This window comes from Danio rerio, chromosome 21 (genome assembly GCF_052040795.2).
Source record: "Danio rerio strain M-AB ecotype USA chromosome 21, GRCz13ab, whole genome shotgun sequence".
Taxonomy (NCBI): domain Eukaryota; kingdom Metazoa; phylum Chordata; class Actinopteri; order Cypriniformes; family Danionidae; genus Danio; species Danio rerio.
In genome coordinates this window covers 49,630,914-49,654,000 of record NC_141041.1, presented here as the reverse complement: position 1 = coordinate 49,654,000, position 23,087 = coordinate 49,630,914, and the positions used below count along the sequence as shown (strand labels likewise).

General features: G+C 36.7%; 1 protein-coding gene across 1 annotated transcript in view; it reads left to right on the top strand.

Annotated features, from left to right (window-relative positions):
• Window positions 1–22,951, top strand: part of mpp1 (MAGUK p55 scaffold protein 1) — a 45,527-nt gene extending 22,576 nt beyond the window's left edge. The window contains exons 2-12 of the mRNA NM_214692.2: window positions 7,785–7,913; window positions 8,503–8,581; window positions 8,815–8,900; window positions 9,952–10,020; window positions 12,869–13,065; window positions 16,304–16,410; window positions 17,721–17,801; window positions 17,915–17,995; window positions 18,137–18,339; window positions 20,217–20,291; window positions 20,860–22,951. Coding sequence (NP_999857.2) covers window positions 7,785–7,913; window positions 8,503–8,581; window positions 8,815–8,900; window positions 9,952–10,020; window positions 12,869–13,065; window positions 16,304–16,410; window positions 17,721–17,801; window positions 17,915–17,995; window positions 18,137–18,339; window positions 20,217–20,291; window positions 20,860–21,036 — 1,284 coding nt within the window. The 3' untranslated portion in view covers window positions 21,037–22,951. The remainder of the gene's footprint in view (window positions 1–7,784; window positions 7,914–8,502; window positions 8,582–8,814; window positions 8,901–9,951; window positions 10,021–12,868; window positions 13,066–16,303; window positions 16,411–17,720; window positions 17,802–17,914; window positions 17,996–18,136; window positions 18,340–20,216; window positions 20,292–20,859) is intronic.
• Window positions 22,952–23,087: the final 136 nt, after the last annotated feature.

Genomic DNA, 23,087 nt, shown 5'->3' with positions numbered 1-23,087 from the left:
AACAATGAATAAGTGCTGTAGGCAAGTTTCAGGTGTGTAAAGAAAGTGTAAGAAGCAAAACATTAGTAATTTTTTTCTTGTAGTTAGTGGACGAGTCAGAGAGGCAATTGCAGATTAGGAAGGGAAGTGGAGACTAAATAGTTGAGTTTTTAGTGGTTTCTTGAAGACAGAGAGTGACTCTGCCGTTCTGATGCAGTTAGGGAGTTCATTCCACCAACTGGCCAGATTGAATGCGAGAGTTCAAAAGTGATTTCTTCCCTCTTTGGGATGGAACCACGAGGCGACGTTCATTCACAGAACGCAAGTTTCTGGAGGGCACATAGATCTGCAGAAGTGAGAGCAGATAAGGAGGAGCAAAGCCAGAAGTCGCTTTGTAAGCAAACATCAGAGCTTTGAATTTGATGCGAGCAGCAACTGGCAGCCAGTGCAAACAGATGAGCAGCGGAGTGACATGTGCTCTTTTAGGTTAATTAAAGACCACTCGTGCTGCTGCGTTCTGGAGCAGCTGAAGAGGTTTGATAGAGTTTGCTGGAAGCCCGGCCAGTAGAGAGTTGCAATAGTCCAGTCTGGAGAGAACAAGAGCTTGAACAAGGAGTTGAGCTGCATGTTCAGATAGGAAGGGTCGGACCTTTCTGATGTTAAAGAGTGCGAATCTGCACGATCGAGCAGTTCTAGAGATGTGGTCAGAGAAGTTTAGTTGGTCATCAATCGTTACTCCAACCTCGTTTATCTGGATTGAAAAGTTATGATGTAGAGTCGGGTTGGCAGAAGCTTCCAGCATTTCTGTTTTCGTGAGGTTAAGCTGAAGATGATGATCTTTTATCCAGTGTGAAATGTCAGACAGGCAGGCTGAGATGCGAGCCGGAACCGAATTTTTGTTTGTCGATTGCATGTAGCTGACCATTAACACTATGTGCTGTGGGTAAAAAGGGGGCTTTAATCCGGCTACCATTGCAAGTATATTTCAAACCAGTGGAAAGCACTGAAAGATGTTTGTTTGAATACATTTTACATTGATAATGGTGGGCTGCAATGTCAAGCAATGATACATTATACACTATGGCTATATACAGATGGTCCGGCACATTTTATCATTATAATGCTATAAACAGCTTTTACATTCTGCTTTATGTCAGTCATACAGACCAAAAGCAGCAGAATTGCCACACGGTGTGCGCTTTCTTTTTATATTTATATTTATTTTGTAGTTGTTGTTGTTCTGTAGTTCAACAGAAGGTAAAGATGTGTCATCATGTAGTCTTGTGTTGTTTGTTAGTTGATAAAATACCTGCTGATAACCCTGCAAATCAATTATCCCAAGGAGACACATTAAGTAACCTTAACCTTGCCTGTTGTGTAGTGTTTTGTACCCTGAACAGGTCTGACTAGCAGTCTTCAGCTGTGTATTTCTACCTGACACAGCATATGTGTTTACACCATTTAGACGGGCTCTGCCTCTGCTCTTTATGTGTCCATCCACACACTATATTTATACTATATTGGATTAGATGTACCTTTACTGTATACAAGTAAACCTGCAGCTCAAGATTACCATACAGTATGTGAGTGTTTAAATGCGGAGAAACAGTTCCTGTTGCAGTTGCAGTTCCTGTCATGTGGTCTCCTTAGCCTGGGACTGTTATTTTACTTGCATGGATGTAGTCATGAAGTCGGTTTATCTTCACTTGCTTCATCTTATTTAAATGTAGAGTGTTTGAGAGGCTTTTATACAAATACAGATTCATGCTTGGATGTTTAGACGTCTTTTGATAAATCAGGACATCAAGACACTTTTTATTATAGCAACATTTTTTCACATATTCATGCCTTATGGTCGCATTTATCACAGGGTGTTCATAAAAAGTCTTAAATTTTAAAAACAGGCCTTAAAAAGTCTTAAATTCACAGAAATAATGTCTTAGGTCTTAAATAATTTTAACAGGTCCTGATTTTCGTTTGTTTATATCAAGTTGGCCTATTTGATTTGGCCCACCATCCCATCTAAGAGAGAGTGAATGACAGGTATTTATATATATATATATATATATATATATATATATATATATATATATATATATATATATATATATATATATATAAATTTAACAGATTAACATTTTAAATGCTTTCTTTTTATTTTTTTATTTACATTTTTATAGTTAAAGCTAACTGAAATTAAATATATGGCAGCAAATCAATCCCAATAATAATCAAGCGCAGCGGTGATGTTTACGAGTGAGGAGAAGTGAGCCGTGAGCAGATTACAGGCCTACACACGAGGAAACTACCGCACAGGGGATCTTCAGGGGATATATCCTATATAATTTTATTTAATATACATTTATTTAATTAACTAGCTTTCCACACCATACAGATCAAATGTGGATCATCCATCCCAAGCTCATTCTGTAAACGTAGCCCAGCAGACGTTTCTGTTTTTTTTAGCGAATGCTACGGGTCGGTGTGATGCCGCTCCTCTTCGTACTCGCCGGCTGATAGCTCACCTTCGTGAGCTTTTCTTTTTCCGGACGGCTTTTGTAAATCGTTGCTTGGGTTTAGGGAAGGTGGAGGAGGAGGGCGGGTCAACCGATTGGCCCGTCGCCCAGTCAATCATTCGGTCATTTAGTCATACAGTCAGTCGGTCAGCTCGACAGCATGCCCAGGCGGCTTTACGCGAGAACATCGCAGGCGTGAACAGCGCAAACGAGAGGCATCAGAGACGCGAAAAAGTCCGCACATCGGCCTCTTGCAGATTCGTGAAAACAAAAACTGCACAAATACGTACCTCGAGGGACTTTTTCCACGGTCTCCAGAAACGTCCACAGATCCCTGGATTGGGATCATCATATCTTGCATCCAATCCCGGCTAACTTCCAGAAAGGTAGAGTAACCAATAGCGTTAGCAATAACAAGTAAACCAAGTCCCGTCCCAGGACTAACAAAAATCACTCGCTCTAGGCATGACCTCGCTCGCGATTATTATTGGCATTGATTTGCCGCCATATTCATTCATTCATTCATTTTCTTGTCGGCTTAGTCCCTTTATTAATCTGGGGTCGCCCAGCGGAATGAACCGCCAACTTACCCAGCAAGTTTTTACACAGCGGATGCCCACCGTGTGCCTTTTTCTGAGAGTGTACCATTATCAGTGTTAAATGTATTCAAACAAACATCTATACATATTGAACTTAACATATGATGATATATATTTGTATATAAAACACATAGTCGAGAAATAATTTGCATGCTTCAACATTACAAACCAGCCTTCTGTCTGTCAAGCTTTTTACATTCAAAACGTTTCATGTGTTGGGGGTTTTAAAGAATTTAGAGGAATGCTGTTTCGCACAAAAAATACAGGTGTGTCGAGTTAAAACAGTGGCAAAGGGTTTCTGAGCCTCTCATACTCTGTCAACAGACATGTTAGACATTATCTAAAGTTTTGTACGTTTCAATTCAATTCATCTTTATTTCTATAGCGCTTTCACAATGTGTCAAAGCAGCTGAACATAGTAAATTGTTTAGTTTAGTTCAGTTAAGTGTGGTTTAATTTTCACTGCTGAAAATCCAAACACTGAAGAGCAAATCCATCGATGCGCAGCTCCACAAGTCCCAAACCAAGCAAGCCAGTGGTGACAGTGGAGAAACAAACTTCACCGATTGACGAAAGTGAAAGAAAAACCTGGAGGGAAACCAGGCTCAGTTAGGCACGACTATTTCTCCTCTGTCCATACCTCTTGTGCAGAGAGGTTAAACTGCCGGAGTATTAAACCAATTCATTATTTTTGCTGACATTATGCATTATAACTTATTAAAGGTCTCCAAAATTGACATTTAGAAGATATAAACCCGATATAAAGCTGAAAAGCTTGCAGTTTGTCACTTCTGACTGAATGGATCAACATTTTTTCTTCACCACATGCTTCAGTTTCTCATCAAATCTTCTGAATAATTAAATCTGACATGCTCCAACATGCTATCTGACAGCTTAAAGACGGCTCTCATATGGAGAATGAAGTCACGTGCACTGCTCAGGTGTGAGTTTCTCAGACTTCAACAGAGTGTAAAAATCTTGATGGTTCTGTGGGTCTCGTCTATCAAATCTGAGCTTTATTCTGTATTCTCTATTGGATTGGGCTCAGGTGATTGGCTGGGCCATTCTACAGCTTGATTTTCTTTCTCTGAAAGCATCTGAGAGTCTTCTCGGCTGTGTTTTGGATCATCGTCTTGCTGAAATGTCCACCCTGGGTTCATCTTCATCCTCCTGCTAATGTAGATGTTGGACTGAAGCAGCTGATATTCATATACACTGAGCAAGGGCAGAGGGTTGCTGAAGAACAACTGAGAGATTTCAGCTGCTCTCTGGGCTTTCACTGCTAAACTACACCTCCCTTTCTTCATGTGTTCAATACTTTTTCCCTGCGTCATTTAATTTTATTACGCATAACTTAATTTGTAAACTAATTAGATTTGTTTTCTTTGGTTGTTACCAACATTTGGTGAAAAGTCAACAGCTCCTTTAGGTTTTCTGAGAAAAATGGTGACATGCCCAATACTTATTTCCCCAACTGTATATGTAGTTTTCTACAGAAAAAGAAAAAAATTCTAAAAGTGAATTCATTTATATGAATCTTGGATTTCAAGCCCACAAAGACCGTGTGTTTCACAATGTGTGAAATCAGCATACTTCAGCAGCATATCCAGCTGACACCGGACTGTACGAGTCCTCAAACCTGACGTCAGCTCATAACTCATCATCACATCTTCAAGTCAACTCAAAGCTGAGGCTAAAGTCCTGATCACGTAACAGTAGAAATCTGCTGTAAACTTTGTCCCGTTCGTGACATTCATGCTGAGCTTCACGTCAGTTTACTCGAGAGTTTTTCTCAGTACATCACTGCTTGAAGGGTTATAAAAAAATAAGACATGGCATTTTTGCACAGGGTATGATTGACATGACTGACCGTTGCCCTGTATAGGTCATCAGTAAATGAAGTCACACTTTATTTTAAGGTACCTCTAAGGAGGTTTGTTTAGTCATGTGAGCTGAAATCAAGTCCACTCATCAGGCAACATAACCATGCCAACCAGTTCCCAGCATTGCAGGACCAAATGAAGTGTGTAAATGTGAGCGTTCAATCATTAACCCTGGACAGATGTTCACACGGACTCTTCATTCTTCTTCTCCATCACTCCTCCATGTTATTTTGTATTTGTCCTACATGGCCGTTGAAAGCTTGATTCTGATTGGCTGATGAAGATGTGCTGCAGGCACACAAAGTCATAAAACGTTACTATTTGGTTAGATTCAGGTCATGATGTCAGGTGACCAAAATTCAATGTCTAGTCAGTGTCTAAGGATAACGATAATGACGTTGAAAATTGATTGACTTTAGGTTTTGTTAAATCCAATATTGAGACCAACATCTTAAATCAGCGTCATATTGATGTCAAACACTGACATTTATTTGTCATGGCAACCAAACTCCAACGTCTGATAGACGTCATAGTGGTAACGTTCACACAACGTCAAGCTGTAACATCATTAGAAGTTGATATTTGGTTGATTTTTGGTTGTGTTAAATCCAACAACAAGCCAATATCTTAAACCAACGTCATACTGACATCAAATACTGACATTTATACGTCATGGGAACCAAAATCCAACGTATGATAGACGTCATAGTGGTAACGTCCACGTAACGTCAAGCTGTATCATCTTTTTATATTTGGTTGATTTTAGGTTGTGTTGAATCCAACATCGAACCAACATCTTAAACCAACATCATATTGTTGTCAAATGCTGACATTTATTCGTCATGGCAACCAAAATCCATCGAATGACAGATGTCATAGTGGTAACGTCCACACAACGTCAAGCTGTAACATCATTAGACGTTTATATTTGGTTGGTTTTAGGTTGTGTTGAATCCAACATCGAACCAACATCTTAATCCAACATCATAGTGACGTCATATACTGACATTTATTCGTCATGGCAACCAAAATCCACTGAATGATAGACGTCATAGTGGTAACGTCCACACAACGTCAAGCTGTAACATCATTAAACGTTGATATTTGGTTGGTTTTAGGCTGTGTTGAATCCAACATCGAACCGACATCTTAATCCAACATCATAGTGACGTCATATACTGACATTTATTCGTCATGGCAACCAAAATCCACTGAATGATAGACGTCATAGTGGTAACGTCCACACAACGTCAAGCTGTAAAATTCTTAGACGTTTATATTTGGTTGATTTTAGGTTGTGTTGAATCCAACGTCGAACCAACATCTTAAACCAACATCATATTGTTGTCAAATGCTGACATTTATTCGTCATGGCAACCAAAATCCATCGAATGATAGACGTCATAGTGGTAACGTCCAGACAACGTCAAGCTGTAACATCATTAGACGTTGATATTTGGTTGGTTTTAGGTTGTGTTGAATCCAACATCGAACCAACATCTTAATCCAACATCATAGTGACGTCATATACTGACATTTATTCGTCATGGCAACCAAAATCCACCGAATGATAGACGTCATAGTGGTAACGTCCACACAACGTCAAGCTGTAACATCATTAGACGTTTATATTTGGTTGGTTTTAGGTTGTGTTGAATCCAACATCGAACCAACATCATAGTGACGTCATATACTGACATTTATTCGTCATGGCAACCAAAATCCACCGAATGATAGACGTCATAGTGGTAACGTCCACACAACGTCAAGCTGTATCATCTTTAGACGTTTATATTTGGTTGATTTTAGGTTGCGTTGAATCCAAAATCGAACCAACATCTTAAACCAACATCATATTGACGTCATATACTGACATTTATTCGTCATGGCAACCACAATCCATCGAATGACAGACGTCATAGTGGTAACGTCCAGACAACGTCAAGCTGTAAAATTCTTAGACGTTCATATTTGGTTGATTTTAGGTTGCGTTGAATCCAAAATCGAACCAACATCTTAAACCAACATCATATTGACGTCATATATTGACATTTATTCGTCATGGCAACCAAAATCCATCGAATGACAGATGTCATAGTAGTAACGTCCACACAACGTCAAGCTGTAACATCATTAGATGTTGATATTTGGTTGGTTTTAGGTTGTGTTGAATCCAACATCGAACCAACACCTTAATCCAACGTCATAATGACGTAAAATACTGACATTTATTTGTCATGGCAACCAAAATCCAACGAATGATAGACATGTTTTATTTATTTATTTATTTATTTATTCATTCATTTAATAGTGGTAACGTCCACACAACGTCAAGCTGTAACATCATTAGACGTTGATATTTGATTGATTTTAGGTTGGACGTTGGACACTGACATCATTCTGACGTAGGGTTCTGACGTTAACTCGAACTTTATCTACAAACAAAATGCAATGTCACTACGACGTTGGGGTACAATGCCAATCTGATGATGATGTCTTGTGCCTGCTGGGTAAGGTGTGGCTGTATTTTCAGATAAACACACAGATAAAGTAGTTCAGGCAGCTTTTGTTTTTGCTTTGAAATACGATTATTTCTCTTACCCCATTGGCAGATTTTTTCTTCACTTTACTTCAGAAAGATTCACTTTCCTTTAGCTGTTTTACACAGTAGTCGCTGTGCAATCACAGGATTCTGTTCTCCCGCTTGTATCTCTGCATAGATACATGGATTCATCTGAGAAGAAGCAAATTTTTGGGATCTCAAAGGTGATTGTATTGTTATTGATTGTAGATGTTTGTATTGTCAGGCCGCCATGCAGACATATGAATGCAAAGGGCAGGAGGTCTTCTCCAACGGCAGCGCTGGACATATGAACGGCAGAGATGCGACCAGGATGAGGGAAGTCGCCTTTGAGAAGAACCCGTCTGAACCGCTGGTACACTTTCTGTTTTTGTGCACTTCTTTTCTGAGCCAGTTTCTCTCATTGTTGTTCAGCTCCAAATAAAAAAAGTGAGGCTGAATGGAGGAGGCTTGTTCTTTATCCTCGCGCTGCAGATGCTCTGTTTAACTGTTTGCGTTCAGTTTTAACACTTACAGAGTCACCATGTAAAGAGCAAATGCTCTACAGCATGACACAACTGACTCTTGAAAGGAATGAGAGATGAGACTCTGATTGGTTCAATGCACGTTATGCTCAAAACACATCCATAACTCATTAGGAGAATAAACACAACCCTGTTAGACCATGCATTGCGGCACAGACCGCAATTTTCAGTCCTTAAAATAGCAAAAGTGAATTCGGACATGCCCATTTTACGCAGCTTCTGCTTTCTGAGCTTTAGACTTTGCGCTTAGATCTTTAAAATAGAGCCAAATAAATCAAATTTTGCAAAAATTGTGTGATCAATGGGCAAAAACTGTAATATGACCTTTATAATACTGATAACCATGACAATTTTGTTTACCATAATTGTGATATGAAATGTTTATACGGCTACATCTCTAATTGTGCTGTATGCTTTCAGGGAGTAACTTTAAAGCTGAATGAGAAGCAGAGGTGTACAGTGGCCAGAATACTGCACGGAGGAATGATACACAGACAAGGTTCAGTGTGTGTGTGTGTGTGTGTGTGTGTGTGTGTGTGTGTGGTACATTGTATTACTTACACTGTGGGTACCAAATGTTCCCACAAGTATAGCAATACCAGTACAATTTGGCCTCATGGGGACATTTTTGTTGGTCCCCATGAGGTAAACGGCTCATAAATCAAACAGAATGAAGTATTTTAAAAATGTTGAAAACATTAGTAACACTGTTTTTCATTTCTTAAAAAACAGGTTCTTTACATGAAGGGGATGAGATTGCAGAAATCAACGGGAAAAGTGTTTCTAATCAAAGTGTAGACCAGCTGCAGAAGATTCTGGTGGGTATTGAAGTCCTTTGTTTGTAAAGAATAAATACATTTTAGCATGGTTAAAAAGAGCATGTATTAGAGAAATAAATTACTTTGAAATGATGCAATGCTATTGGATACTCAATTGCATTTATTTACAAATGATTGTAGTGCAGTCTAAAACTCTTATGTGTGGGTAAAAATTACACCCTAATACACTGCTTTATTTATTTATTTATTTATTTATTTATTTATTTATTTATTTATTTATTTGTTTATTTGTTTGTTTACTTATGTATTTATTTTATTATATATTTATTCATTTATTTATTTTTTATTAATGTATTTGTTTGTTTATTTATTTATTTATTTATTTATCTATTTATTTATTTATTTATGTATTTATATATAAATTACTTAATTTATTTGTTTGTTTACTTATTAATTAAATAATTTGTTTGTTTACTTATTTATATATTTATTTATATATGAATCACTTAATTAATTTGTTTGTTTGTTGACTTATTTATTTGTTTACTTATTAATTAAATAATTTGTTTGTTTACTTATTTGTTTGTTTGTTTGTTTACTTATTTTTTATTTGTTTGTTTATTTATTTACGTATTTATGTTTGTACTTTCATTTTAGTTGTCTTTTATTTCTTTAGTTTTAATTTCCAAAAGGAATCCTCATTGCACTTAGCAATCATAATAAAGCTTGTTAAGTGGATTTTATGATTTATGAAGGAATTATACTGCTTTGTTTTGTTATTTCATCTTCATTTTCAAGTAGCAGGGTATTTACAGCTACTGTTTATTTCTGTTAATACTTTCTGTGCACTCTAAGGTAAAAAAGGACAGTTCCTAGTTCTTATCATGGATGTCAATGGCTGCTTTTTCCCAACATTCTTCAAAATATCTTTTTTTGTGTTCAACAGACGAAATAAGCTTGTTTAGAACTGTGTGTAAATGAGGACATTTTCATTTTTTGGGTGAACTGTCCCTTTAAGTAACCTTCAAAAGTGTTTGTGTGTGCACATTTACTGTGATTTGACGTGTTTCTATACTGTTCCACATAACAGAAAGACACAAACGGCGTCGTCACGCTGAAAATCATCTCCAATCAGCAAAGTCGACCAATGGCGTGTGAGGTGAGTAAAACATCCGCGTCACATTTGACCAATACCCTGCTTCCATTTGTGTTTCATGATCACAATCGACTGCATCTGCAAATACTCCCTCTAATGGGGTTTGATCACTTCTTTCTTTATCTGCCTATTCTGTATGCTTGATTAAATAAAGGTGTGGGGTTTATCATGAGAAAGCAGTGAAATGCACAGGTGACTATTAAATCGACAGTAGCAGAGAATAACTGTAGATTTACTCACTCATTCAGATAATCTTCTGCCATCTGCTGGTCACACAGCGTCAAACACGAGTTAAAGGGATAGTTCACCCACAAATGAACATGCACTCAGTGTTTACTCATTCTCAAGTGGTTCCAAACCTTTAGGAGTTTCTTTTAAACACGAAAGAAGATATTTTGAAGAATGTAGAAAACCGGTAACCATTGACTTCTACTGTAGCTAATTCTATGGAAGTCAATGGTTACCGGTTTTCAGCTCGTTTCTTCCAAAGCCATGTCCAAAGTGTCTTCTTTTGTGTTCAGCAGAATAAAGAAACTCATAAAGGTTTGGATCAAGTAAAAGGGTGAGTAAACAATGACTGATTTTGTGTTATTTGGTGAACTGTCTCTTTAAATTAAGCAGACGGTGACCATGTGATGAGCTGTTGTAGTTTTCTTCTTTCATTATATAACAGAAACCATTCTGATATTGTAATGTTTGATCACGTAGATCCTTCTAGAACTCTGCTTATAGACTATAGTGACATAGTTGTAGTTATAGATCTGTCTGTCTGTTTGTCTGTGTGTAATTGTTTGTACCTTTGTCTGTTTTATATATGACATGTATTTAACATTATATTACATACAGCACACACTATTTATTTATTTTGTTTGTTTATGCTCAATGAAAAAATAATAATTTTTAAATGTTTTTTTTTTATTATTTACTTTAAATGTATTCATTTATTTTAAACTAAATAAAAAAATAATAATTAATTATCTTTAATTGTATTATTTTATTTTGTATTATTATTTATTTTTAATTAAACTTATTCATTTAGTTTACATTTTATTTATTTATTTTAAACTTAATAAAATAAAATAGTTAATTGTTTTTAATTGTATTATTTTATTTTGTAATATTATTTATTTTTAATTAAACTTATTCATTAATTTTACATTTTATTTATTTATTTTAAACTATATAAAATAAAACAATTGTTTTTAATTATATTATTTTATTTTGTAATATTATTTATTTTTAATTAAACTTATTCATTAATTTTACATTTTATTTATTTACTTATTTTAAACTAAATTAAATAAAATATTTAATTATTTTAATTGTATTATTTTATTTTGTATTATTATTTATTTTTAATTAAACATATTTATTTATTTTATATTTTATTTATTTATTTATTTATTTTAAACTAAATTTAATCATTAATTATTTTTAATTATTATATTTTATATTATTTATTTTTAATTAAACTTATTCATTAATTTTACATTTTATTTATTTACTTATTTTAAAATAATTAAATAAAATAATTAATTATTTTTAATTGTATTATCTATTTTGTATTATTATTTATTATTAATTAAACATATTTATTTATTTTGCATTTTATTTATTTATTTATTTTAAACTAAACAAAATAATTAATTATTTTTAATTATTATATTTTATATTATTTATTTTTAATTAAACATATTCATTTATCTAACAATTGTATTTATTTGTTTTAAATTAAATAATTGTTTATTTTTAATTGTATTATTTTACTTTGCATTGTTTGATTTTTAATTACTTTAAAAATAAATAAAACTAATTTAATTACTTAATTTTAATTACTTATTTTAAGCTAAATTAAATTTATTTATTGTATTATTATTTTTTATTAATTTTATCAATTTATTTTAAATGTTTTGTATTTATTCTTTTTAATTAAACATATTTATTTTTGATTACATTTATTATTGAAATATTTTTTATTTATTTATGTATTTTTCAGATGTTAGTTAAGGAGATGCACCAATGTGTCAGCCAATAATCAATATCGGCTGATCAATGTAATTAGTTATTGTTTAAAAAAAAAGTCAATGATAACATGGTTAATTTTGGTCACTGTAAGAGAGTACCTTTAAAGCAGCTCATGTCTGTGATCAGAGATCTCCCTTCACAAAAGTATGTTATGCACATTTTAAAAAGTTGATGCACATCCTGGGAGTTTTGCATTAAGCATTTTTTATGCAATATTCCAAATTTACATGAAAAGAGGTGGATTGGAAACAGCAACTGACAGACACTATGTATTTCAGTGGCTGCCGTTTTCTCCCGTGTTTAACAGAGGAAAGAAACGGGTTTGGAACCCTAACCCTAACGAGTAAACGATGAGACAATTAAGCATGTTCTGTGAACCTTTTCCCTAAAAAAAGTCATTTTTATAAACTGTCCTTTTCATATTTATAGTGTTTACTATTTATAGTAAACACTAGAGCGTTTTAAACCATACTATAGTAAATAACTTGACTTAATCTGTTGTGGTAATTCTATAATTGATATGATAACAAATAGCAAAAATATTAATTTAAACAAACTACCTAAAACTTGTACATCTGGAGGTTATATTACACTAAAACACACCAACGTTTACTGTACTAAAATCTGAAGTATTCTACATGATTTAATCTCGTTTTTCAGTTAGCTAGTTAATACTACAGTATGTTGTACCATTAACCAAGTGTTGTAAATATTATAATATAACCTTTACCATTTACACTCTATAGTATTTACTATAAATGACTATAGTATTTTTTCAAGTGTTGAATCATCTTAATTCAGACAGTGGTTTGTAATGTTTATGTAGATGTATATGAGAGCACAGTTCGACTATGACCCAGCCAAAGATGAGCTCATCCCGTGTAAAGAAGCAGGCCTGAAGTTCCAGACGGGCGACATTATTCACATTATCAACAAGAAGGATCCCAACTGGTGGCAGGGGAAAGTGGACAGTTCCTCCACAGACTTCGCTGGACTCATCCCTTCTCCAGAACTGCAGGAGTGGTGCGTTCAATGCCTACATTTTTATAAAACGTAAAATACGTTGTGTTGCACGTTTCAGATGGCAAATCCACTAGAGGGTGCTGTCTAGATTTTAAAAAATTTGAAATGCGTTAAGAGTACATTTTGTTGCACGTTTTAGATTACAAATCCATCAGAGGGTGCTGTCTACATGTTTGCGAACCTGAAATACGTTACTTAGGGTGTGTTTTGTACGTTTCAGATGACAAATCCACTAGAGGGCGCTGTCTATATGTTTGTGAATCTGAAGTACGTTACTTAGGGTACGTTTTGTTGTACATTTCAGATGACAAATCCATTTGAGAGTGCTATTTACATGTTTGCAAACCTGAAATACGTTACTTAGGGTACATTTTGTTGCATGTTTTAGATGACGAATCCCTTAGAGGGTGCTGTCTACATTTTTGTGAATCTGAAATACGTTACTTAGGGTGTGTTTTGTACGTTTCAGATGACAAATCCACTAGAGGACGCTGTCTATGTTTGTGAATCTGAAATACTTTACTTAGGGTGTGTTTTGTTGTACGTTTCAGATGACGAATGCACTAGAGGGCGCTGTCTATATGTTTGTGAATCTGAAGTACGTTACTTAGGGTACATATTGTTGTACGTTTCAGATGACAAATTCATTTGAGGGCGCTGTTTACATGTTTGCAAACCTGAAATACGTTTTTTAGGGTACATTTTGTTGCATGTTTTAGATGACGAATCCCTTAAAGGATGCTGTCTACATTTTTGTGAATCTGAAATACGTTATTTAGGGTACGTTTTGTTGTACTTTTTAGATGATGAATTCACTAGAGAGCAATGTCTACATTATTGTAAATATAAAATACGTTACTTATTGTATGTTTTGTTGCATGTTTCAGATGACGAATCCATTAGAGAGCGCTTTCTACATGTTTGCGAACCTGAAATACGTTACTTAGGGTGTGTTTTGTACGTTTCAGATGACAAATCCACTAGAGGACGCTGTCTATATGTTTGTGAATCTGAAGTACGTTACTTAGGGTGTGTTTTGTTGTACGTTTCAGATGACGAATGCACTAGAGGGCGCTGTCTATATGTTTGTGAATCTGAAGTACGTTACTTAGGGTACGTTTTGTTGTACGTTTCAGATGACAAATTCATTTGAGGGCGCTGTCTATATGTTTGTGAATCTGAAATACGTTACTTAGGGTGTGTTTTGTACGTTTCAGATGACAAATCCACTAGAGGACGCTGTCTATGTTTGTGAATCTGAAATACTTTACTTAGGGTACGTTTTGTTGTACGTTTCAGATGACAAATCCATTTGAGGGCGCTGTTTACATGTTTGCAAACCTGAAATACGTTACCTAGGGTACATTTTGTTGCATGTTTTAGATGACGAATCCCTTAGAGGGTGCTGTCTACATTTTTGTGAATCTGAAATACGTTATTTAGGGTACGTTTTGTTGTACCTTTTAGATGATGAATTCACTAGAGAGCAATGTCTACATTTTTGTAAATCTAAAATACGTTACTTAGTGTACGTTTTGTTGCATGTTTCAGATGACGAATCCATTAGAGAGCGCTTTCTACATGTTTGCGAACCTGAAATACGTTACTTAGGGTGTGTTTTGTACGTTTCAGATGACAAATCCACTAGAGGACGCTGTCTATATGTTTGTGAATCTGAAGTACGTTACTTAGGGTGTGTTTTGTTGTACGTTTCAGATGACGAATGCACTAGAGGGCGCTGTCTATATGTTTGTGAATCTGAAGTACGTTACTTAGGGTACGTTTTGTTGTACGTTTCAGATGACAAATCCACTAGAGGACGCTGTCTATATGTTTGTGAATCTGAAGTACGTTACTTAGGGTACGTTTTGTTGTACGTTTCAGATGACAAATTCATTTGAGGGCGCTGTTTTCATGTTTGCAAACCTGAAATACGTTACTTAGGGTACATTTTGTTGCATGTTTTAGATGACGAATCCCTTAGAGGGTGCTGTCTACATTTTTGTGAATCTGAAATACGTTATTTAGGGTACGTTTTCTTGTGCGTTTTAGATGACAAATTCACTAGAGAGCAATGTCTACATTTTACAAATATGAAATACGTTACTTGGGGTGTGTTTTGTTGTAGGTTTCAGATGACAAATCCACTAGTGGACGCTGTCTATATGTTTGTAAATCTGAAGTATGTTACTTAGGGTACGTTTTGTTGTACGTTTCAGATGACAAATCCACTTGAGGGCGCTATTTACATTATGGCGACTAAAATATGTTACTTAGGGTACATTTAGTTGCCAACTTCAGATGAAAAATCCACTAGAGGGGGCTGTCTGCATTTTTGCGACTTTTAAATACATTACTTAGGGTAGTTTTGTTGTTCGTTTTAGATGACAAATCCACTAGAGGGTGCTGTGAAAATATGCGAATTTGAAATACGTTACTTAGGGTGAGTTGAGTTTCATATAAATGTCCCTATTGTACACGTCCAGGGAAAGGCAGAGCTTGTCGTGCAACTCAGCTAGCGAACCACTAAGCTAAACTCTTTCCTAAACCCAACCGATAGTGTTTACAGAAGCAGACGTAAGAGAAATAAACATAGTTTCACCTTGATTTTACATCGTAAAAACGTACTTTATCGGACTCAATCTGAAGCACTCTGTAGGACAACACAGTACAAGGTGAGCTACGAGAAAACTGACCATGCCAAAAAAATGTACAGATATATTGTTGACACAACAGTATTCATTATCAGTATTCGTAATCACAGGCAGCGTTAAGTTGTTTTGTGGGGTTTATTTGCTGTTGTGCTAAGCACTGCATAAAAGCAATCCTTTATTCGTTAACCATGTCTCTAAATATCATTTTTGTGAAAAGGAATAAAAGGTCATCATCATACTGCCCCCTAGTGTTCATTTTACCTACATACTGCAGTGTAGCATGCGTTAAAGCACAAGTGTCAAATCCAGTTCCTGGAGGGCCGCAGCTCTGCACTGTTTAGCGTTACCCCTAATTAAACACAGCTTATTGATTTAATTAAGTCCTTCAGGCATGTTTGAAACAACAGGTAAGTGTGTTAAAGCAGGATTGGAACTAAACTGTGCAGAGCTGCGGCCCTCCAGGAACTAAATTTAACACCTATTTGTAAATGTTGGCTGAAGCTTGTATTTCCAGTGAGCCTGCGTTTTGGTTCTCAGGACAGTTTGAGCAGTGAGTTCAGTAAATGCTTGTGGTGTTTCTGCAGGAGAGTAGCGAGCAAAAGCAAAGCAACACGGGAAGCTGGACAGTCCTGCAGTCCTTTTGGCAAGAAGAAGAAATGCAAAGACAAATACCTCGCCAAACACAGCTCAAGTTAGTGAAGCGCACCTGTATACCATCACACACTGCTTATTTATGCATTTTCATAAAGTTTTATAACATTATACAGTAAAACAAAGTACTCGCACACTGTTTAAACACACATGTGCTGCTTTATTTATAAAAGGATTTGTGTTCACTTCCATGCAAATTCAGGAATGTTACAAGTCTTTTCACAGTCATTAATGTTCTGCTGAAAATGATTTACACTTAACAACAAAACAAACTAATAATGTTTTATTTGTATTCTTGTTAACAAATTGTTTTTTAATGTTATTGTCACCTGCAGTTTAAGCCTAGTGCTATTATTTATTACATTTATAATTTACCAATCACGATAATAATATTTTTGGCTAATTTGAATGTTGTGAATAATATAATATAATATAATATAATAGTAAGACAGTCTGTAAATTTAAACACACACACATATATAAATATATATATATATATATATATATATATATATATATATATATATATATATATATATATATATATATATATATATATATATAGACTCACCGGCCACTTTATTAGGTACAGCTGTCCAACTGCTCGTTAACGCAAATTGTAATCAGCCAATCACATTGCAGCAACTCAATGCATTTAGACATGTAGACATAGTCAAGACATCAGAATAGAGAAGAAAGGGGATTTAAGTGACTTTGAACGTGGCATGGTTGTTGGTGCCAGACGGGCTGGTCCACATATTTCAGAAACTGCTGATCTGCTGGGATTTTCACGCACAACCATCTCTAGGGTTTACAAAGAATGGTCTAGACTGGTTCCAGCTGATAAAAAGGCAACAGTAACTCACAAAGAGCATCTCTGAACACACAACACGTCCAACCTTGAGGCGGATGGGCTACAGCAGCAGAAGACCACACCGGGTGCCGCTCCACAGTCAAATGGGCTCCACAGTCACCAGAGCTCAACCCAATAGAGCAGCTTTGGGATGTGGTGGAACGGGAGATTGGCATCATGGATGTGCAGCCGACAAATCTGCAGCAACTGTGTGATGCTATCATGTCAACATGGAGCAAAATCTCTGTGGAATATTTCCAGTAGCTTGTTAAATATATGCTATGAAGGATTAAGGCAGTTCTGAAGGCAACCTGGTTCTACTAGCAAGGTGTAAGGTGTACCTAATTAAGTGGCCGGTTAGGCTTAATAAATCTAAATATTTTTCTATTATACCTCTGAATAACCACATCATGGCTTAATGTAATAAAAGCCACTATTTAAGTCTACAGATGCCCTTATAGAGCATTAACTGATGAATTTCTCTGTCTTTTCATTAGTCTTTGACCAGCTTGATGTCATATCTTATGAAGAGGTAGTGAGACTTCCAGCGTTCAACAGAAAGACCCTGGTTCTCATCGGTGAGCCATATATTGTGCTATTAATAGTGAAAATAGGAATATAAAATCTATTTGTTATTTCCATTCATCACTATACAGTAGATACTAAAACTGTTTCTTTCTGTTGTGTAAAGGTGCACATGGAGTTGGAAGGAGCCTTATTAAAAACTCACTGCTGAGCAAATATCCTGAGAAGTTTGCTTATCCAGCACCACGTATGTATCCTTCACTTCTGTTTCCCATTCATTCATTTGCTTTCAGCTTAGTCCCTTATTTATCAGGGGTCGCCACAGCGGAATGAACCACCAACTATTCCATCATATGTTTTACACGATCATAATGTTTTTTCTTTGCAGATACAACTAGACCTCAGAAGAAGGACGAGGAGAACGGCAAAGAATATTACTTCATCTCTAACGACGAGATGACTAAAGGCATTGTTGGAAACGAGCTGCTGGAGTACGGCAGCTATCAGGGACACATGTTCGGCACGAAGATCGAAACCATCCACAAGATCCACGAGCAGGGCAAGATCGCAGTGCTGGATGTCGAACCACAGGTAACAGATCTGGAAGATGTCTGTGCACTTTTGGTCACATGTTGACCTTTTTTAATGCCAAACTAAGAATGCTCTACACACTCAAAAATAAAGGTACAAAGGCACATATAAATACCTAAAAGTGCAAATGTGTACCTCATAGTATCTTAAAGGGATAAAAGAGAACTTTAAAGGTGCAAAGGTGTACCCTAGAGGTACTAATGTTCAACTGTACGGTACAAAACTGCACATCTAGGATATGTCTATCTGTATGTCTGTCTATCTGTCTCATACCTGCCAACATTTGTTCCTGAAAGTCTGGGAGATCTGGGGGTGGTTCGGGGGTGAGGTGTCTGAATAACACTGTTAAGAAGCGGGTACTGTGCTGTTAGTAACTGTACTATGGAGTGCGTTTCAGGCGACCGCTGCGATCGGATAATATACCAAAGTTGGTGACCCCGGGGTTTCACAGACTGGGCGAAATTATGTGACTTTTCCAGGAGACATAACAAAACGGGAGGGTTGCGGGAGACTTACCTTTCTGTCTATCTATATGTTTGGTTTGTCTATCTATCTATCTGTCTACCTGTTTGTCTGCCTATCTGTCTATCTATCCATCTGTTTGTCTATCTACCTATCTATCTATCTGCCTGCCTATCTATCTATCTATCTATCTATCTATCTATCTATCTATCTATCTATCTATCTATCTATCTATCTATCTATCTATCTATCTATCTATCTATCTATCTATCTATGTATCCATCCATCCATCCATCCATCCATCCATCCATCCATCCATCCATCCATCCATCCTGGCTCAAAAGTGCAAAAAATGTAATACTAACACATAAGTTTTTCAAACAAGAGGTCTACAGTATGTTTAACAGTTATGCATTTTATATGACACTAATTATTGTCATTTTTTGTCTTGAAAATGCAACGTCAAGTCAATAACTCGTATATATCATCCAACCAGAAAATACAACCTTCTTTGAGGACTAACAAACGTTGTTATCGTAATCTATCAAGTGATAATTTGGAGTCAGAATAATTTTTTTGTTTCTTGTTTAAATATTTCCCAAATTATTACAGAGCAAGGAAATGTTCACAGTATGTCTGATAATATTTTTTCTTCTGGAGAAAGTCTTATTTGTTTTATTTCGGCTAGAATAAAAGCAGTTTTCAATTTTTTAAACACCATTTTAAGGTCAATATTATTAGCCCCTTTATGCTATATTTTTTTCCATTAGTCTACAGAACAAATCATCATTATACAATAACTTGCCTAATTACCCTGACCTGCCTTGTTACCCTAATTAACCTAGTTAAGGCTTTAAATGTCACTTTAAGCTGTATAGAAGTGTCTTGAAGAATATCTAGTCTAATATTATTTACTGTCATCATGGCAAAGATAAAATAAATCAGTTATTAGAAATGAGTTATTAAAACTATTATGTTGAGAAATGTGCTGAAAAAATCTGCTCTTCCTCAAACAGAAATTGGGGGAAAAAATAAACGGGACTAAAAATTCGGACTTTAACTATATATATATATATATATATATATATATATATATATATATATATATATATATATATATATATATATATATATATATATATATATATATATATATATGTATTGTGGTATTCAGCACTCATTTTAAACTGTCAACAAAAGATGAAAAAATGTTAATTGTCATGATTTAATCATCCTTTAGTTGTTTCAAACCTGTTGAGTTTTTTCTTCTGTTGAACATAATGGACAATATTGTGGAGAATGCTGAAAAAACATTCATTGACTTTCACAGTGTTTTGCTGAAGCATTATGTTTGTTTTAGTTTTTCATTTCTTGCTTTGACAGTCAATTGTCTTTCTGTTTTTCTTCTCCTCCAGACGCTGAAAGTGCTCAGAACGGCAGAGTTTGCTCCTCTTGTGATCTTCATTGCTCCCACTAACACCGGCAATCAGGTCAGAAACAGGTTCATTTAAACCTAATGCAGCTTAAGCCTGGTTTAAACTCCTACATCAAGTGATCGGCGTGACCCACGGGGCATGCGACGTGCGTAGCTGTGCATTTATACTTCTGCGCGCCGTTTCTATTGCTCTGCAATTACACTTGCGAAACGCTAGTTGGCCGTGAGGTGTTAATGTTCCTCTGTGTCGAGTTTCGTCGCTGGTGTTTTGCTTATTCTGAACACTTTCTGAATGTACAAGTGGCTCAAACTCGGTCATTTTGAGGCAGGAACCGGCGGACGTGCAACAACTTTAACTATGAGGTAAACACAAAACAAAACTGTCCATCTGGAGCTCCTTCACGGGAACCCACACTTGTAAACAATCGCTCCATTGGGCTTGCACCGCTCTCGTCCCGCCCACACTGGTCAGCGCTACCAAGCCGACCAATCAGAGCTTGCGCTACTCATCGTTGAGATGTGTCGTTAAATTTTTTGAGAGTTGCGTGTCAGCCTCGTGCCGTAGCACTGAAAACAAACAGGAAGTGCATTTTCATTTTAACCCTGTGTGTTCTGCTTTCCAGTCAGAGGCGGTGCAGAACATCCAGAAAGAGTCAGACAGCCTCCTCGCTGCGCACCGGCACTTTTTCGACGAAATCCTGGTGAACAACGATGTGGACGAGAGTGTGAAGGGAGTGGAGGATGCCATCGAGAGAGCGTCCTCAAGCCCACAGTGGGTGCCCATCTCCTGGGTTTACTGAAACACGCACACACACATACTCACACTCGCCGTCAGGACGGTTTGCACATCAGCGAACAGTTTATAGAATGTCTGCGATTAAAAAAGAAAAGCAATAAGTTTGTTCCTTTTGTTGAATGATTTTGAAACTGCAGTTATATCCGTACCAGGACAGTATATAGCATTAAGCGATGACATTGTTAGCGATGCAAAAAGGACCTCTACTGTGATCCAGTCTGCCCTCTAAAGGCAAAACGCAGAAACTACACATCTGCTCTAAACATTTCAGGTCTCATCCTCAAGTTATGCCCCGTATTTTAGAAAATAAACCACTAATCTCTGGTTTGACTGGTTGTGCACTTCATTTTTTAAGGGACCGTTCACATAAATCATTCACCTATTATTTACCCGTCTTCCAGTTAGTCCAAACCTGTTTGAGTTTCTTCTGTTGAACACAATAGAAGATATACTGAAGAATGCTGGGGGAAATAAACAGCCCTTGACTTGCATTGAGTTTTAAGAGTTACTTGAGCCCGAAGTCAATAAGCAGGGGATCCGAGATCAGGTAGGTCTCGAAAGCTCCCCTTAGAAAAGGAGGAGTTGGGGTGGAAGGGGGGATTCTTCCAAAACGAAGAAAGAGGAGTAGGGAAAAACAATCTATTAACGGTGTTTTCACACCTGCCTTATTTAGTTGGGTTGAATCGCACTAGAGTTCGTTTTCCCTCTTGGTGCAGACCTAACTACAAAAAGAACTGCACCTTTTGGACTAATGCAGCTGCCGTAGGCTGATGCGCTGTGCATTATGGGATGTGGAGAAATAATATTTGTTGACAGCGCTTTACCAAGAGAGAGAGAGAGGGGAAAACATTACCTAATGAATCGTTGGTAATATTTCCGGAAGATGACTATGTTGCAGTTTAGCTAAATTAATTCACGCCTCCTCCTAAAGTGACGTGCGATGCGCCTTGTGCAGTTTATTTATAAACTACTTTCGAGAGGATCACTTATGATCAACACGGCTGGCACCTTATTCGCTCTGTAATCTGCCCTATTAGATAATGACGAACGCATTATAAATAACCTGAGCTTTTCACTCCAGTTATCTTCGTCTTGAAAGCAGGTGAGTTTTCGAGACCTACCTGAGCTCGAACTCCCCTCTCGCCCTTCTATCAGGAGGGAGCCCCTAGCTCGAGGATATTATGAGCTCAGGGCTCTCTACCGGGACAGCATGACAATTACGCTTTATTGGTCATCAGCTAAGTGTGAACTCTTGAACGATGTTTGCGATGCATTAAAACATTGTTTTCCAGCCGCAGCCGCACTTCATTCTCGAAATGTATAGTTTGTCTAAAGTGATGTATACAAACTATATAGTGTACTATGAGCAGGGGTACAATCAGCCAGCAAGTCGTCCCTCCTTAGTCAAAAGCCACATTTTGTCTGCCGGTTTGTTTACTTGCGGGAGTTCATTGGCATTTTCCCGCACGTTAACTCTGACCAGCCGAAAAGCAGTTTAGGAAATACGTTCAACAACATCTGGCCAATGAGTGATGTGGGTTTTGTCACATGACTGCATTTTGGTTCTTTTCATCAGGTTCGGATCAAAGCAATCAGAGTGGTGTGAAAACGACCCAAAGACTTCAGAAAATGCAACAATGCATCATTTATTGCCCTTGGTCCGAACCAAATGAACCGAACCACAGATGGTTCACTACACTTTTGTTTCGGAACGTGTCTCGTTTGCCCAGTTAGCGCGTTTCGATTGGCATATGTGAACAGGGCAATCGCGCTCTGTTCCGCGCCAAAGTAATCGCTCCGAGATCGCTTGAATGAGGTGGTCTCGGCTCGATTGAAACGAACCCTGGAGTGGTTCGATTGCAGTGAGAAAGCGATCCGATCCGAGCGCGGTTATATCACAGTGTTTTATGGATATGTAATAGGCTTACGGCTATATGAAGAGAGTATTATGAGTAGGGCGGGAAGTTTCGCGAGTCTCCGGATGCCCGCAAACGAGTGATGATCTCCCGGTAATCTCGCGTCTCCCTTCCGGTCCTCAAATAGGCATCGTCGCGC